Source organism: Lissotriton helveticus, chromosome 2_1 (assembly GCF_964261635.1).
Source record: "Lissotriton helveticus chromosome 2_1, aLisHel1.1, whole genome shotgun sequence".
Lineage (NCBI taxonomy): Eukaryota > Metazoa > Chordata > Amphibia > Caudata > Salamandridae > Lissotriton > Lissotriton helveticus.
In genome coordinates, this window is record NC_136059.1 from 334,702,241 (window position 1) to 334,717,753 (window position 15,513).

A 15,513-nucleotide genomic window follows, 5' to 3' on the forward strand; every position below is an offset into this window, starting at 1 on the left:
GGGGGGGCAGGAGAGCAAGCACACCAACGATGGGGGGGCAGGAGAGCAAGCACAACCAGCGATGGGGGGGGCAGGAGAGCAAGCACAACCAGCGATGGGGGGGGCAGGAGAGCAAGCAGGAGAGCCAACACAACTAACGAGGGGGGGCAGGAGAGCAAGCACAACCAACATGGGGGGTAGGAGAGCAAGCACAACCAGCGAGGGAGGGCAGGAGAGCAAGCACAACCAGCGAGGGGGGGGGCAGGAGAGCAAGCACACCCAATGAGGGGGGCAGCAAAGCAAGCACAAGCAACGAGGGGGGGGGCAGGAGAGCAAGCACAAGCAACGAGGGGGGGGGGCAGGAGAGCAAGCACAACCAACGAGGTGGGGGCGGGAGAGCAAGTACAAGCAACAATGGGGGGCAGGAGAGCAAGCACAAGCAACGAGGGGGCAGGACAGCAAGCACGAGGTGGCAGGACTGCAAGCACAACCAACGAGGGGGGGGGCAGGAAACCAAGCACAACAAGCGAGGGGGGGGCAGGAGAGCAAGCAGAACCAGCTAGGGGGGGCAGGAGAGCAAGCACAACCAAGGAGGGGGGCAGGAGAGCAAGCAAAAGCAATGAGGGGGGCAGGAGAGCAAGCACAAGCAACGACGGGGGCAGGAGAGCAAGCACAAGAAATGAGGGGGGCAGGAGAGCAAGCACAACCAACAAGGGGGAGCAGGAAAGCAAGCACAAGCAACGAGGGGGCAGGATAGCAAGCACAAGAGGGGGCAGGACAGCAAGCACAAGCAACGATGGGGCAGGACAGCAAGCACAAGCAACAAGGGGGCAGACTCACAACAGAGGGGACAGACGCACAATGAGGGGACAGAGGCAAGAACACAGGCACAATTAGGGAAGATAGTATGTCCGAATGAGGTCGCACACTGCTCGTCCCATCAGCATGTGACCCCGGAGTATAATGGTCGATGTATTCGGTATCAGCGGGTGCGCTTCTACCCGAGTGTTGAGTCTTGAGGGTGTTCACTGGTGTGCTTGCCATCCCTGGACACGTGTTTCGCGTTCATTAACGCTCATCAGCAGGGATTAGGCGGGTGCACGGGGTTGCTGCGTGGGCTGCCGAAAATATTCTTAGGTCCAGATACCTCTTAAGGCGTGCAGGTGCGTTGTCTCGAGGTCGTCACCTCCACCGGCTCAAGGGAGCCGGTATAAATAGTATGTCCGAATGAGGTCGCACACTGCTCGTCCCATCAGCCTGTGACCCCGGAGCATAATGGTCGATGTATTCGGTATCAGCGGGTGCGCTTCTACCCGAGTGTTGAGTCTTGAGGATGTTCACTGGTGTGCTTGCCATCCCTGGACACGTGTTTCGCGTTCATTAACGCTCATGAGCAGGGATTAGGCGTGTGCACGGGGTTCCTGCATGGGCTGCCGAAAATATTCTCAGGTCCAGATACCTCATTAAGGCGCGCAGGTGCGTAGTCTCGAGGTCGAGGAAGCCGGTATAAATAGTATGTCCGAATGAGGTCCCACACTGCTCGTCCCATCAGCGTGTGACCCCGGAGCATAATGGATGATGTATTCGGTACCAAGACTCGGATAGAAGCGCACCCGCTGATACCTACTACATCGACCATCATGCTCCGGGGTCACATGCTGATGGGACGAGCAGTGTGCGACCTCATTCGGAATTACTATTTATGCAGGCTCCCTTGAGCCGGTGGGGGTGACGACCTCGAGATAACGCACCTGCGCGCCACTAAAAGGTATCTGGACCTATGAATATTTTCGGCAGCCCACGCAGCAACCCCGTGCACACGCCTAATCTCTGCTGATGAGCGGTAATAACCGCGAAACACGTGTCCAGGGATGGCAAGCACACCAAGTGAATACCCTCAAGACTCAAGACTCGGGTAGAAGCGCACCCGCTGATACCTACTACATCGACCATCATGCTCCGGGGTCACACGCTGATGGGACGAGCAGTGTGCGACCTCATTCGGAATTACAATCAGGGAAGATAGGCAAAAAAAGCGAGCACTCACCGGAGGACTCGGCAGCTTCTCGACTTCTTCCGGCGGTGGTCGGGCAGAAATGGCGTCAGAAAAGCGCCATCATTTTCGCATTCGGGGGCGTGGTTTTTGCTGTTGAGTGACGGGTGACGTCACAGAGGTTAGAACTGCAGAAAACACGCCCCCGAATCCGAAAAAGACGGGGCTTGAACGGAGTGACGCCCCTCTGCTCCAATGGCTGGCCTCCATTTAGGAAGCCAGCCAATGGAGAAGAGGGGCGGGTTCCAACACCCCATAGTGTAAACATAAAATCTCGGCTGCGCAACACTGCTGCGCAGTGTACGCTAGGCCGAGACCTAAAAAGGAGCACATTTGCATGGTCTAAACAGGTATAGATATCAAGGGTCTAAAATTAGCTGTTATAAAGGTACTGCTTTGTTGCTAAACCGCCAATGACCATAAACCGTCATATGGAAGAGCATGTCTGGTGCATTGTATTGATGAGTGAATAGATGTGCAAGAAACATCGGTGCGCCTTCTTTCCCAAGACGCCCAGTATAACTATGCAACCGCAGCAAATCCGGTGTGACCATCATTCATTGGTGCATATTTAGATTAATCTGCTTGATAACTTAATGAAAAAACGATATCTCTCTAACTCCACATGCTCGTATTCTCCATGCACGCATACATAAAAATACAGAGTTCCTCTGCCTAGATCATGAGATGGATAAATGCCTCTCAAGGCTGAAAAAAAGTAACTGGCACTCTGCGATAGAGGAAACGTGTGTTGGACATGTAGTCGTTTTGTGACTGTGTCTACTCTCATTGCCATGTTATCCTTTAAAAGAAATGTCAATCTTCCCAGCAGATGGCATCCAAGTGTCCATGTAGCACCTCCCTTGTTATTTAGCTCTTCCATCGAACCTCGGGTCTTAGGACAACAATTCAATAATTCGCCTCTGAACAGTACAATATATGCAAGCTTTGCGGCAGATTCACTAACCATTTTGGGAAGTTTTACTACAGGTGCATTCTTTACCACCTTAGTTCACAGAGACCACAGTCCTTTCTGTTTGCAATGATGAGTTTGACCAAGAGTCCAATTTATTCCCTTTTTTGATGTTTTCGGACCAATTAACAAAGGCATGCAGTAGTATTGTAAGAGATTACTAGAGGAGTACTCCTTTACATACTCCTGAATACCTTTGTGACTTGGCCCAGAAATGTTCAACTCACTAGTAGTAAAAATGCAAACAGGGCACAGTCGTTTCTGTTTGTACTAAATGTACATGAATATAACTTGACTAGTCCCATTTTATAACCATGTTAGATGTTTTGGGGCCACCTCTCTGCAGTATGTAGGAGTACACTTTTATCTACTCTTGCATGCCTTCGTGAACTTTTAAAGATACTTTGGCGTTTTCATATTTTGCACAGCCTCAGGGATCGGACCCTTTTTAACCTCAGTACAAGAAGTCGGGCGCGCATTGGTTTCTTTTCCAAATTGACCTTCGCCCTCTGTCGCAAACAGAGGCTAGAATCCCTCTCTTTCGAAGTCACAACAAGCCCACTGTTCAACCCTGCTAACCATGCACAAAAACTGATATTGTAAGAAACTCGTCAGATAGTATGTAAATGATGTCAAAAAACAGAAAGGAAACCCATTCAATGCATTCAATAGAAACCTCCAGTCGGAGACTAAATTTCATTAGTCCTGGCTGGAGGCAGGAGGCGTTCTCCAGCAGTCAACACTAAACTGGGTTCATCCACTTAATGTGTAACTAATCCGGTCTGCAGACACGTGGGTTTTCCAAATCTGTCTTGTTTGTGCAGCCACGGGAGAGAGCTTCACCTTACCGCAGGAAACGGGAAAAGATGCGCTTCCTTTCCCATTCTCAAGAATGCCCAAAGATTGACGGGCCAACCGGGACAAATTCATCGCAACAGAAGCATACCGAGGCCTCCGCGTGGGTCACTCGGGAGGCGCCGAGATATACCCCCTCCTGCTCTTTTTAGAAACCTAAGTCCATGAAATACCCGGAATGAGAGATGCGCCCGAGGTATGTCGGAATGCTTTCTGCGGGTGTATCGAGAACGGAGCGCGCCTGTTTTAATTCACTGTTAAAGCCCTGTCTTAGAGCCCAGCTGAGAACTCCGAGGTACGGAACGAGCACGGACGCTTCCATGACACGGTTCTTTGCCTCAGTCGGCGCGTGAAGCTCAAAAAGATCACCTTAATTGGTAGACATTATCAAACCGACAGCATGAGTCCAGCCAGGCAGGGCGCGGTGACGGGACATGGGGATTTAGCCATCTTTAAAGAGGATCGTTGTGGTTTCAAATGCACTGTGCCAGCCTAGGACTGATTTGGTGGTCTAAAAGAAGATATCAATTACTTAAAAAAAAAAAAAAAAGAAAAAAAAGATTGTTTAGTGAAACACAAAGGGTGGCAGTAAGGTAACTGTTATCAATGCCCGAGTATTTGGTTAGCTAAAGAATGCACATTTCCACCATTGTCTTGACTTCCCATATGCACTTGGATGTTTCATTTAAGATTATGGGTATTGTAAGTTGAGGGATATCACAAAAGTGACAGGCGCCTTTTAGGTATCAGTACCCACTTCGAACATGTCTAGGTATACAAAACCATTTGTCATATTATGGGTCTATTTGCCATATTATGGGTCTTCAAGGTATTGTTGTGTACCGTTAGGTCAACGTATATAAGTCCAGGGCCGTAGCTTCAGGGGGGTGTTTGGGGTGTTACACCCCCCACCCTAATACATTTATTTTTTGGTGAAATAGTTGGGTACAGGTGCTTTCAGTCGAGCATTGTGAGATGTCAGTTGGTTTTCACCATTCAAGGAGGCAAAAACGCACACACACTCTTCCCTCTTTGTTTTGAAAGTCCTAGGAATATTTGTTATTTTACAAAATATTGAGTTTTCTCTCTCAGTACCCCTACCAATCCGCATTCCTCTGCCTTTCCACTGCCCCACAGACCCCTCTCATTCACCCTGCTTGTCCTATAATGTATTTAAACATTATATGCTAGCCTGATTGTCTGGTAAATCTGAAGCTCATACCCTCCCAATCTTATTGTCCAAGCAACGTCCCTGCTTATTTCGGGGGTTATATGATGCGCTGCAACCATTTGTGAGTCCTTCCACAGTGGAGATGGGGTGATTGCTCAGGAGAGGTACGATTGCTTTTGATTCTTTCCACCATCCTTAGAGTAGATTTCCTGAACAGGCCTTGAATCTCATGTAGTCTTTTGTCAAGGCTAAAGAAGGGTATTTCGGAAGTGTTAACCTTTAGTGCACAAGGCTGTTGCCTCAATGCACAGTTGCCTTCCCCCAACCCTCTTTCATATAACTGGTAGGATTACAAGCAGGTGCTGGCATGTCAATATTATTCATCTGATTGGCTGTTTTTTGTATAAGACATCGGATAGATATACTGATGTTAGCTGCACCTTGGAGATGATGCACCACGGTATGAAATGGGTCAAGTGTCAGACGTCCAGTTTTGAGCCCTTCAGAGACATCAGAACCTTTCAAAATGTAGGTATTTTTAGAAAAGATTGATATGAAAAGATGCACATATGAACAAACAAAAATGAAATCCAATAAATGGATTAGAAATCGTTTTTCAGAAGTCTAAATATAATTTTCAGTACCTGAAAATAGGCAGCATAAAATATGCAGTCAACTGGTGCATTTGCTAGCTGATAGCCTGTCAAGGGACTTTTTTTCAGGGCCACAGTAAGGAAAGCAGCACTGTCAAAGAATGAGGCAACAAATGTGATTTTGGGGTGTTTGCAGTTTGCCATTGGTTTTGTGTGGTCAGCCAAGTGTGCATGGCATTGCAGAAGACTGACCGGGATGTGGCCTCTGCTACGGAGTGTGTGACCTGGCAACAGAGTGAGCATGAGGAAGATTCTTTAAAGCAAATTCAGAATGATGAACATCAGACCAGAATTAGACATCTGCTGCAGTTTTCTGATCCATTGGACTGGCTGGAGCAGAAGTCAATGCCTATGGTTTCCAAGTCGAAAGAACGTTGTGTAGCGTGGGATGACCTAGGTTGCGACAGCTGACATTGTGGCGCTTGACATTGTGGCAGTTTGGGTGCACCCAGTCATGTAGCCTTTCCAGGGTGGTCTTTTTTTTTTTTTTTTGTCAACTCTGTTTATTGGCATTTGTATTTGAACATTACAGTAGGTGCACCATAAACATCTAGACAGTTCTGCAATTGTGCCTGGCTGCCCTTGCTCTAGTAGTGCGGCAGGTCAAGAGGGCACTACCACTTTCACACCTGTGTGGCATGCAGTCAGATCCTGGGCGCCCTGGCATGCTCTTAACGTACATGAGCCATCGCACCCCAGTCCCGCACCGAGAGACAAGTCTTACATTTTTAACCCAATTGCAATCAAAACATTTGCAAGAAAACGAAAACAGCAAAAGACGGCATTGTCATCATGTTACAGTACAAAGCACCCCCCGTTCCCGAGGCCCGCCCCCCCCTCCCTGCCTGTACATTGTTTGTCCCCTTTTCTTGGTCTAGCCAACTCCCCTCGCCCCTTGATCAGATGCATGCATCTCCATTTCCATTACAACCTCGCCTCCGTCTCATTTTCCAGGGTGGTCTTTATTTGGTATTGGACAACGGAACCTCCCTCAAGATTTCAGTGTAGGTTGAAGACGGCCCAAAACTAGCATGACCATGGTGGCAGTTGTCTCATTTCAAACATGGTTTGAGGCCATGTTTTTTACAAAGTAACAGAATGTTAATTCTTGAGTAGTTGATTAGGTTTTTTCTCTTGAGTACAAAGAACTCGGAGTAGGGGGAGTTGAGAAAAACCATTAGTACGTTGCTGGTGTTGGTTCAGTGCAGAAAATATTGAACTGGATGGTTCTATTTTTCCAATGAAAAAGACTTTTGGTTGTTGCAGAACCATTGGGGTGGGCCTGGGAAGGACATTGGTTTTAATGTTAGTTTTATCTATGAATCCTGAACAGATCCTCCATGAAACCAATCAGTGAACGTGCGCTTTACAAGAATTTTATAACACAAGATAACAGATCCTTGGAAGAGGTGTCCTCCTGTAAGTATTGCCATGTAGTTTTCTGTTTTGTTTGTTCATCCACAAAAAGAAAAACACATGAGCCCTGCTCACAGAGTGTCATGGTTGGTGAGGACTTCAAACTTTTTTTATGGACTTTAATTTCACGTTTTCAACCAAAAACGTATGGTTCATAGAAATAGGGTGCAACATACAGTTTGCAGTAGGCAGGGCTGCGTATAGTACTTCATACATTATAATTGATTAGGACTATCACAGTAAAGATATGAAGATGGTCACAGAATAACTGGAGAAAAACACAGGCATGATGATTCAAGTGGAGAATCCAGTGTCATTAGCAGATGAAATCATGTGTTCCTTGAGGATGAGGTTAGTGTCCCAATACATCCAGGTGACTTGGCATTCAGTGGAAAGTTGGTGTTTAAGCCTTCAAGGTTCTTGTCATTGAGCCAGGTTTGTACTTTTTATTATTTGGTGTTCTTGGTAAATAACATGAATTCTGTTTTGGTTGGGTTGATCTTCAGGTTGGTGTTGGACATCCATGTCTTGACGATACGCAAGCAATGTCTGAGGCATTGGATGCCAGAAGCAGAGGAGACCTTTAAGTAGAGTTGTGTATTGTCAGGTTATTGGTGAATCATGATGGTGTTAGCTATTAGTACAGCATCACCGGCCCCGGTGGGACAGTATGGAGCTATGTGAGACTCCACAGGTGAGTGGCATTTTTTCCGAAATGGAGGTGTCCATGCGTAAAACTGTTTTCAGTTGGAAGTGTTGGAGGAGAATTGGTGGAAGACCTTGATGGTGAATCAAAATTGAGACTTCAATGTGCGCATGAGAGTGGGTTGGGATGGTTGGCTGTGTCAAAGGCAACTGAGATTCCGAGCAATATTAGAAGGCACAGGTTATCTTCATCCATGGTCAGAAGGGCATTGTCTACAATGTGTAAGGTAGCACTCTCTTTTTCAATGCAGCAATGGAGCTGGGCAGGCATTTAGGTATACTGTAGGTTTTATGGTGTACATTTATTGATCATGCTCTTGTCAGCATTGTAATGCTTTGACATTGTCTGGCAGCTGGAGATATGCAAGGTGGTAATTGGAGGGATCATAAGGTCCTGGCAGTGTCTCCTTAAGTTTGTCAGTATTTATTTTGCTTTGTTTTGCCCTATTTTGTGATCGTTGAAACCAGTCAACACAATGGTAAATGAAGAAGACAGAAGGTATACACTGTCAAAGATCGGGTTGATTCTCTCATATATGTCATAATCTCTCATCAATTCAGAAGTAAACTTTTCCTCTAATCAAAATCTCTAGTATTAACCTAATGGACATACCATAGCTTTTTAATTAGAGTAAAAGTCCGATCAGGGTTGAACAACATGAGCTCTAATGAATCTCAGGACATATTCACCATCCAAATTACCCCTCATGATACAAGGAAACAAATTATTGTGGCAGGTATCACTCCAGTACATATTCTAGTTCTGTAGCTATGTGAAAAGGATTGTGTGGAATGCTCCTCTACGGTTATTTCGATTTATTTTTGTTCTAAAAGTCCCAGAATGGCATCAAATTGGGAAAACACATGGTACCGCTTTCCTTTGCTTGTGTAACTCTGGGGGGGGGGGTTATGTCCAGGGAGATCACATCTTTGTTAAAAATTTGTAGATTTTGTTATTACTTTTTTAAAGCCATTACACATTTTGGAAAATTAAGAATTTGATGGCTTTCATCAAACATTTTCTTTTTCTAGCTGTTGCTTGGCTCATATTTTCACTGGGGTGTATGTTTTCAAGTTCCGCAACTATGGTCTGTCCTCTTTCCTTAAACTCTGGAACATGCCAGCAGTGCTCAAGACTTTGTTCCTCTGCATTCTGAGAAAGAGTGATCCAAGCTGTTACCCCCAGGTTCCTATGGATTTTGTCAGACATTGGCAGCATGAGCAATAACCAGATTGAGGTTGTGTATTCAGTATCTAATCTAATCAAGTAAAAATGAGCAATTCTTGATCTGGTACATAAGTGGCATGGTGAAATGGATTTCTAAGAGTGAGCCATATAGTAGAAGGGTATTAGTTAAAATTGGTCTAAAATGAATGTTTGATATATTGAATGCCGTGTATGAGGGAGTTCTGTGATTGACAGCTATTATATACCTGTGAGATTTTATATGCATTGAATTTAACTTATGTGTATAATATCACTCATATTCAATGTATACTTATTTACGCGATTAAAAGTACTGTTTTGTCCACTTTTAAGTGGTACGTTGCTGCAGGAGAACTGTTGAATTGGTAAGGAGCCTCCTAAAACCCCACTTGAGGTGTGACCAACACAGGGCTTTCCAATGTTTACTCAGCATCATCTCTAGAGAGAGAAAATGGACCAAATCGATCAAGTTGAATGCCAATTTGTTTTATCACAAGTTTCAAATTCATTTTTTGTCAAAGAATTTTTGTATTCATTTGCAATAAACGATTGTATTTGCTTAGTTGAAGGGACAACCTTGGCTGTTGTTTAGTATTCCAAGACCATGTACAAATATGGTATTTGAGAAGTGTAACATAAATACCTTGAACTTCTTAATAAAATATTGCTTGGAACTCCTAAAGTCAGTATAGACTGATAGATATATTGGTACTCTTTCTTATGGTATGATATTCATATTTGTATAGCTACAGCAACTGTTTGCATGGCATGCTGCCTCAATCTCAAATTGGGTGCCCTTTCATACAGAACGGAGAAATCCATCTATCGTGTATGATGTTTGACTTTGTTTGATTGTGGGGGTTAGGAATGAGGAAGTCCAATGTTTTATTTGTGTTGAATGTGAGGATAAATTGTTGGAGATCTTTATAAAGTCTAATGTATGTTGGTTGGTTGCTTAAGGTCTTTTAAATTGTCCTGCAGGGTTGATCCTACATTGCACATGTGAAGTTTATATCTAGGCATCACAGTCCAGATGAATAATTGTGATGCTATATTTTCCACATGATTTATCGAAGCAGTTCGACAATGTATATCATTTGACGGTAGGTCAAAAGCAATGGTCCTGATGATATTCTTCTGTAAAGAGTGCAGTTAGGAACCTGATGAAGCTGTCACTAAGTGCCATAGGACATATACCCTTGCATGTGGTATCTTGTGTGCGGATTGTGAGTAAGTGGGGTCTTGTTGTATGGTGATGTGTATGTCCTAAAACTGATTGTTTTCCAAGCCAAAACCTGCATGTGTATACTACTAAGTTTAGCTTGGCTTCTTGGATGGGGGAAGTGAATTTATAGGCGACAGCTTAATATTCAAAATGGTGCACAATTACTTTTAGAAAAACAAAAACCTGACTATGTTCTACTGTACAGCAGCACAACTGGGCTTACTCATCTGCCACCTATATCATCTCTTATATATGACAGAATAAATATCATATAGGAGTCAATACTAACTTCTTATTATAGGATGACAACCCGATCTTCTTTTCAAGCGTCTTTCTCTCTGTGACTTTCAGTCCCTTCCGTAACTATGTACTCGAGTCAACAACCCTCCTGCCTCGTAGCTGCTTCAGTAATTCATTCACTTTCTCGAACATGTCAAGAGGGGACCTCCAAATTACCCCCCACCCAAAAGCATTTTAATCATCCAAACATATCCCCACTCCTTTTCGCATCAGGAAGTTAGTGCAGGGTTGAGGGGGGGTGTAGGAACATTGTGTAGATGTCTTACGGGAAAGTAGGTCTAGGTGGAGTGTGACCGCACAAGGAGGAAAAGAGCGCTATGACTGTAGTGAACGTATAACTGTGACACCCTTCTTGAACAGTCGCAGTGCTATATTGAATCTGCCCTCATTTTTTCAAATAAAACTCAATAAATGATTATAGTATAGTTGGCAGGCAATTTATAATTAGATCAAAATGTAGCTTAGTTTGCTGGGTTCATGTATGAGTTGGGGTGTAGCAAAGATATTAGAAATTGACATTAATAATCTATTCTATACTCTAGACTTAAAAACAGAAAACACATTTTATGTGCGTGAGTATTCGATTTTATTGCCTTTAATGTACTATGTAATTTTTTATGTTGTACATTACTCGTATCCCAATGATGCTGATTCCAGGTGCTTGGACATATATATTACATTTTTTTTCCTCAGTACATTTAAGACGGTGCCAATCAAAAGGACGCCCTGTATACTCACCGTTTTCAGATAATGCTAAACTGTAGCCACACCTGCTGTGACCCCACTGATCAGGATCGCATGTCGATATTGACGTAGCTGTATCCAGCTGAACAGCATAGTGTGGCTAGCAAGTGGGTGAAAAAGGGTAGCAAGGTGGAGGCCATGGTAAAAGGGACGGACAAAGCTGGGCTGGGAAGTGTTAGAGTGGGGAGCAGAAAGCTCCATGGATAGTAGCAGGAGTCTTGACTGGGGCCACCCCCATGAACCAGTAGCAGGAAAGGGCTAAGGAAACAGAAGAGGGCGGGTGAGAAATCCCTGATACAGCTAGACAAAATGGGCCTAAGTTGTTGCAGAAAAAAGTCACATTTGTGGCATTGAAACTTCTGGCACTGATAAAGGCATAACATGATGTGCTATATCCTACAGTAGAGAGCTCTACTGAATGTACCAACCACGCCAATTATGCACTTAAAAACCATTCTCATCAGTTAACAGATCTTTAATCAGTATAATTCCGCGTTTTGTATAGTGGAAAAAGTCGGCTCTTAGGGAAGGGAGAACTAGCTTAACGAGTTGTTCGAAAAAATAATACTTTACAATCTGTTATGTCAAGAAAAGCATTATCAATTGGGCTATGGTTGGCTTAAATCCTAATCGCCCCAAGGCAAACTGCATCTCCTATATCATTGAAAAATCTAGGTCACTTGTATGTGCTTTGCCAAATTAGCAAGCACAAAGGAACAGCATAGAGCTCCTTTCACTTTTGTGAAAAACAGGTTCTCCCTAAATATGTGGCACTAGTAGTTGCATATTCCACCGACAACTGCAGCTTGTTTGCTGCACTTTTTAAGACCACTGGTGTAATTTGCTTCTTCCAGTAAGTAGTAAAGACAGTTTGTTGAGCTGCATTTTGTTCTTTTGTACACTTGCTCTCATTAACACTAGTTGTATGCTACAGCTACTGAAATCCTCACCTCTTTTACACATATGTGCCAGAAGTTCAAAACCGTGTATTGTTCAAAAGCACTTTACTTTTACGGATTTCTTAAAGTGTCTCTCTACAGTGATCTTAATTGTGAAAAAATCAACCCATTATTACAAAATCATCTCCACAATTCCGACTCTCAATATAATATTTCCCAAACGACACCGTGATCCATCCCTAACAGAATCCATATGATGACTTGAGGGAGTTTTTAATTAATTCTATATATTTTCATTATAGACTATCTCAAAGGTCTACGATATTATGCTGCTCTTCCGTGTTTGCCAAAGCATAGAAGTATCTGATTCACATTCTCAAGATCTGAAAGTTGGCTTTCCTCGCTTTATGCTTTCAGTGGGTGTAGATCATTCTCATTAGAAATCTGTCCGTTGAGGTATGAATTATATGATATTATAGTAGCAAAAGGCAATGAATGAAGACATACAGTAGAAACGTGAGCTCAATAAGAATATACCTGCTTTTACTGCTATGCACCAAGAGTTTTAAATATGTTATAGTGCTCAATTTATAATGTGGTGCTTTCAGTAGCACTCTTCATTGGTTGACTGACGCAGAAATGATAAATGAAGTACAAAGCTGAGGTCCCAACCATAGTTACTGGTACGAACTGATTTGGTAGCCATACTTGCCATTAGCAGGTTATACACTAGTGACAATATTTTCCTTCATATGAATCCCAAATCCGACCTCTGTGCCTCTTGTTGCCAGCCTATCAAATTATTATTTAGACAAGATGAGGTTTAGGAAAGGGAGTCAAGATTTTGTAACTTTTGAATCCTTTCACATGCCCACCAGTGAAGTGATTACCTGCCCAATCGGTGGTCAATTCTGAGACGCCTTCCAATGTAATGCGAGTCTCCTACATCACAAATACTGCAGAGGTCTGTTTTGGCAGTTTTCGATATTCATTGTGTTGTTGCAGGGATTTTGCACATACACAGAACTATGTGCAGGATTATGGGACCTCGGTGTACAGGGGCTAAGCCTTCCTACCGCCTTAGTGCCCACGAGCCCAGGACCGACTATCTATAGTGTCTCACTCGCTCTCCTACTCACAAACGGAGAAACCAATGATTAGACACCCCAGAACACAACACTCCAGGATCTTTTAGGAATCGCGCTAACAAGATACACCTCTTCGCTCACACTCTCGTACTTGTCCACAATAAGATCTGACAGAGACACAAAGATACTTTAAAATATTTATTTTAACTAGCTTGCTCTAAAATGCAGTGTACAAGCCACAACCCGGAGCAAAATGTATAATATCAATACAGTTAGCATTGCAGCAAGGCCATATATCATAAAGGGGGATGTAATTTTATAAAGTCAGTGGATAAAGGACAATAAGGCCTAACCAACCCTCCGCTTGGTAAGCAGAAGTATTATTATATAATAGACGATATCTGGACTTTGTCAGCAGACCCCATACCTCAAGCCATAGATCGTATTTCTACATCACAGGTGCGGGTTGCGGGTTGCACTTCTCCCTTGAAAGGTCTCTCTCCAAGTGTGTGTTACCTAAACATGCATCCCCATAATATCAGAGTACGAGTCTCCAGCAAAAACGGCTGCATTGGTATGTTTTGTCTAAGTGCTAGGGCCTGACCAGAACAGAATAACAAGAGGCAATGTTTATCAACCTTGCTCACAATGTTCAGACTAAACTCTAGGAACAGGCAGAGAATGAGCACAGCAAAGAGTTCTCATGTGAAAGGCATAAACAGAGTCTTGCAAAAATAAAGACACGTAGTCTTGTGCGCAAAAGCAGCATCATGGCTACCAGGCGCATGCTAACTTCCAGATATCAACAATGTCCCTAGCGCCCACATGACAGTGTTAACACTATTACATGTGGGAAAATGGATTAAGGAATATTATGACTGATGTAGCCAATGTATGTCGTGGTATGTGAAGGGCTGGTCCATTTCTTAAGTTTTCGTTTCTTCTCTGTGCAACCACTCAATCAGATGTATCATGTTCTTCACAAAGAGAGATGTTATTGCCATACATACTGAATTTAAGTTTTGGTATGCAGACTCCTCATTATATGGAGCTTCTGTTGCCAGTGTTTTGTTGATGATATATAAGGAACCGGTAATGAAGGAGCTGAACATGACCAGTGCAGGCACCTGAGGGTATGCTGGAAAGAAATAATGCTCTCAAATATTTCATTGGCTGATATCTATATATATATATATCTCTATATATCTATATATATCTATATCTATCTATATATCTATATCTCTCTCTCTATATATCTATATATATATATAGATATATAGATATATATAGTATATGTAACTCCTGCAGCTCTTCTCGCAGACGTGGCGCTGCTTTCAAGGCTCCACCAGCTCAAATGAATATATATATTAATTATCAGGATAGGATATCACTTCTAAAGTGCACTTATACCTGAGGGTGTCAAGGCGCTATTTTGTATATATAATGGCGGCTGGCTGAAAATAAAACACTTTAATTAAGCACCGATTTCTGGGTCTGCTCTTCGGCATTTCCAAAGGCAGGAGCCTCTTTCTTGGTGACGACTTACATATATATATATATATATATATATATATATATATATATATATATATATATATATATATATATATATATAGATATATTCATTTAATTTTTAGGGTCGGATACCTATTTTTACTTATCAGATATTTACTGCGGGAAAGAGGGGAAAACGCAAATGATAAAGAAGGGGGAGTAGAACGAGAATAAACCATAACAAAGGGAGAAAGCAGACTCCGATGAAGGGGCAGGTAGTGTCCAGCAGTGGATTAAATAGTCATGGGGTGAATTTAGAAATATGAAGCCTTAGTATTCAGCGCATCCACATTTAATAGCAGTGGCCACGCTTCTGAGCAGAGCTTTGGGCTTCAGAATCGATTCTTTTTTTTTAATAACCAGATTTTATTAGGGTTTTATATTACAAGGCATCATCCACCAATAACCAAATAACATCATCACTTTTTGAGTCAGAGCAAAGCATTCACTAATCACTGTTGACATATCCGAGGAGGTGGGGGCAGGGAGGGTGACACCCATAGCACATTTTAGAGAAAAAAAATTGATCAACTCATGAGGAGTGTCGAGCTCCATTGACCTGCATACAAACTATGAAAGTATTTGAATTTTTCATGAGTGCTCTTTCAGGACTTTTGGCTTTTTAGCAAGTTTTTTGTGAGGATTGTCCTTTAAAATGCATTATTTGGCTTCAGCTTTTGGGCCAAATAGT

The 15,513-nt window shown here is 43.1% G+C and overlaps 1 protein-coding gene across 4 annotated transcripts in view; it reads left to right on the forward strand.

The window, feature by feature from the left end:
- Positions 1–15,513, forward strand: part of RAI14 (retinoic acid induced 14) — a 450,945-nt gene that overhangs the window by 144,536 nt on the left and 290,896 nt on the right. The window contains exon 1 of one of the 4 annotated variants that reach the window (XM_078674925.1): positions 3,828–4,056. The exons of the other annotated variants lie outside the window; for them this stretch is intronic. Within the exon in view, the coding sequence (XP_078531051.1) occupies positions 4,039–4,056 (18 nt within the window). The 5' untranslated portion in view covers positions 3,828–4,038. Of the gene's footprint in view, positions 1–3,827; positions 4,057–15,513 lie in introns of those variants that run through there. 4 annotated transcript variants of the gene reach the window in all.